Source organism: Verticillium alfalfae, genomic scaffold, assembly GCF_000150825.1.
Source record: "Verticillium alfalfae VaMs.102 supercont1.12 genomic scaffold, whole genome shotgun sequence".
In the NCBI taxonomy this organism is placed as follows: Eukaryota; Fungi; Ascomycota; class Sordariomycetes; order Glomerellales; family Plectosphaerellaceae; genus Verticillium; species Verticillium alfalfae.
In genome coordinates this window covers 118,827-122,003 of record NW_003315027.1, presented here as the reverse complement: position 1 = coordinate 122,003, position 3,177 = coordinate 118,827, and the positions used below count along the sequence as shown (strand labels likewise).

Genomic DNA, 3,177 nt, shown 5'->3' with positions numbered 1-3,177 from the left:
TCCCCTTTTACGTCACGGCCGAAGACGCACAAGTTTGTCCGCAATTTCCCCCTCGGCCAGAAGGACCTCGGCTACGACCAGACGGTGCTCGACTTTCAGACCGACCGCAAGAGCGACGTACCCGTTGATGCCGTCGACTACACACCGCCCGAGTACATCACGAACCTCGTCACCGAAAACGGTCCCAAGCTCCCCGGGTACGTGTTGGAGCAACTGCTCGAGATTTACGGCGCTCTCAACGGTTGATCGGCAAACTGTCGATCAAGAGAAGGGTGCTCGCCCTCTGTCTCTCTGGCGTGGCTCTATGTGAGCACAGCACGACGAGACACGGGAATTCTCAGCTCCTGCAGATCGGCCCCTTCTAGACGCCCGTCGGTCAAGCGGTGCCTGCATGCAGCCCACATCGGAGCAGGGCTGCGACACACGGCTAGCAACGGGATACGATGGCATCGAAAAATAGGCGACAGCAGAGTCAGGTCAGATGACGCAAAACGAAATTCGGGCGTGGGGCCGGCCAAGGGGAGTCCCGGCTTTCCTCTTGGTAACAATTGCAGCAAACCGCAAACGAGACACTAAGCAGCCAGGGGAAAGGGGGGAGGGCGGGCATCGGCGGACTCCCGGTGACGTTTTTCATGATACCCAAGACGTGACGAATTGGGCATGCTGCAGCGCATACCGCCAGGGACACATGCAAGACAGGTTTTGTCTTTGCCGCAGAGCTGTTTTCCAGTATGTAGGGTGGTGTTGAAAGAGAGCAACGACTTATGGAGTGCTGCTGTATGACGTGCTTGCGACTCGTGATGCTTGTGCCGTGGTGAGGGGGTCTCGATTGGCTGACAGGGCTCAGGGGGCATGTCTCTTGGAGACTACGGATGTGTCCCTCCAGTGCATGGGTGCCAGTACGGATATCGACGAGGTGCTTCTCAGCTTTCAATATGGGACGAGATACAGACTTGGCGATGGAGGTCCATCACTATTGCACCGTCAAGATGTAGTTCACTCGGTCCATGATCTTGCCACCTAGGATAAGGGACCTCAGCTAACGGCGAAGGCTACTCATCGAAGATACTGACATGTATGTGGCGGACCAAGGGTTCACGGCACAGATTGTTTCTAGCTAACACACTGAAAGTACCAAACCACACTCGTTTACCTGTGATGGGAAAATTCCGTCTGCCACATTACTCATTTCAATCTGGATGATCTCCCACTCCAGGTACCCTCGTAATCCGTGCCCATTCGTGTACAAAATCATCAAGACGAGGCACCACTCCCTAAGCAGCGTTGCCATTCGTCTGCACATCACGGACAAGGCGAGCGCCAGCCCATGCATAGAGGTAGTTCCTCTGGTACCAGTTTACACTAAAGAGAGTCAGTCCTGTGCCTCGCTTCGCCAGGGACCAACATTTGCAAGAGCCAAACTCACAAGGACGATCGTCCGGCATTTCGAGGGTGTGTCGCCCAAGATCCACCGAGGATGATGTTATGCTTGTCGTCAAAGAAATCGGCTGTGCCACGGTCAGCTCAATGCTCGTTTCATCAACCAAGATGGAGAAACACTCACCTGTGTAGGCAGGGTACAGCTGCATCGGCTCAAACCCTTCGTGCTTCCTCAACGGCGAGCTCGTCCACTCCCACAGGCCGCCGAACTCAGCCTGCCTCCGCAAGGCGCCCCCCACCGGCCGTCACAGGTGTAGGGTGCCAGTGCTGAAAGCCAACATTGGTACCCTCGAGATTGACGAAGAGGTCCGAAGCGACTCTCATCAATAGCAGAGAATTGAGGGCGGATGGGGGCGTTCCCTGGACGCCATTTATTGGAGAGATGCCTGTTTGGGGGAAGTCAGTCAAAGCACTCCCCGAAACATTAGGTGCAGACAACATGGCGTACCCGTTGACGGCGGGAACCGTCTTTCCGAGTTTGTGTTCAGCCTCTCGGCGCTTGAGACGGTTGACGTAGGCGTATATACTCTTAGCTTCTTCATATGTGGGGATCCTGCCTCCCATATAGGCAGCGCACCCGGCAATCTCATCATAAGAAGCGGCGACGGGCCAATCCAGGGCTTGACTTAATGGTACAGGCCCGTAGACAGTGCGGACGGCAATGCCATCCACATATGGAGTCGGCAGTGAAGTTTCACTACCAGAATGGCTGTTGACATGGTCATTTGCGTAGCCGTTTGTGTGACCATTGGCGTAGCCATTCGTGTTGCCGTTCGTGAGGCCGTTACCGTTGGTCGTCGAGCTGGCAGGCTGAGTCGATACCCATGAAGCTGGCAGCTTTTCCATGTGGCACTCATAGAGATACTTGGCATACTGAAACAGGTCAGTTGACAAATCATGAAAGGCCAGAGACAAAACACACCTCTTCATTAGTGATGGCGCGGCTCTTGGCCTCAAAGGAGTGAACATTCACTCGTCTCGACGGTTTCTCGTTGTCCCTGGAATATGTGAGATGCTGTACAAGGATCGAGAATTCATGTTATGCCACACACCATCCAAAATACCCTTTGTTGTCGAGGACTTTCTCATCATCATCCATCCCAATGACAACAGACTGCGCAGGCACACCATGCCACTCGTTCGCCACTCGGGCCTGTCGCGCTTCTTCAGCCATGCCTTTGAAGTTGGGCGTTTCGGTATGAGGAGGCGGCTGAGTCTTGTCGCTCTGGAGCATCATGTAAAGCAATGTTTCCATGTGCATGACCTCGTGCTCGAAGCCTATCCAGATTGCTCGGGCAACATCCCTCGGAATATGCGCCTCTCCATGGGAGTACAGTCCCCGCAACCGGGAGCGGACTCTCTGCTGGTAGTCGACGATTTCCGAAATAGCCGGCCATTCGTCGGGAACTTCGGAATGAGCGTGGCAATGTTCTGGGTTGTCTACGTCGGGATCGATGCCCCTCTCAAAGATGGAGATGTAGTAGGCTGGCTCCGTGGGCTGTTTCTTTGTTGTCTTGTTCAACTGAATGTCCAAGAATGTGGGAATATGGCCGAGGTAGAAGATGCAGGCGTTGCGAAGCTTGATGGGCTTGTCGTGGAGCTCTTCATTCGGAAGCATGCCCCTGGTGACAATGTCCCAGGCACTCCAGAGAGTGCTCCATTGGTCCAGAGTCGGCAGCGGGGTGGCGGCGTATACCGAAGGTGCGAGGCTGAAAGGCATTCTTGGTTTGGAATCCC

At 54.7% G+C, this 3,177-nt stretch overlaps 2 protein-coding genes across 2 annotated transcripts in view; one reads left to right on the top strand and one right to left on the bottom strand.

The window, feature by feature from the left end:
- VDBG_08264 (conserved hypothetical protein) overlaps nt 1-246 on the top strand; it is a gene marked incomplete at both ends in the record, with an annotated part of 1,178 nt that extends 932 nt beyond the window's left edge. The window contains one exon of the mRNA XM_003001173.1: nt 61-246. Coding sequence (XP_003001219.1) covers nt 61-246 — 186 coding nt within the window. The remainder of the gene's footprint in view (nt 1-60) is intronic.
- Nucleotides 247-1,650: 1,404 nt separating this feature from the next.
- On the bottom strand, nt 1,651-3,160 carry VDBG_08263 (conserved hypothetical protein; the record flags this gene model as incomplete). Its single annotated transcript, XM_003001172.1, has 3 exons — nt 1,651-2,313; nt 2,363-2,438; nt 2,493-3,160. 3 exons carry the CDS (start codon nt 3,158-3,160, stop codon nt 1,651-1,653), a joined length of 1,407 nt encoding a protein of 468 aa, XP_003001218.1.
- Nucleotides 3,161-3,177: the final 17 nt, after the last annotated feature.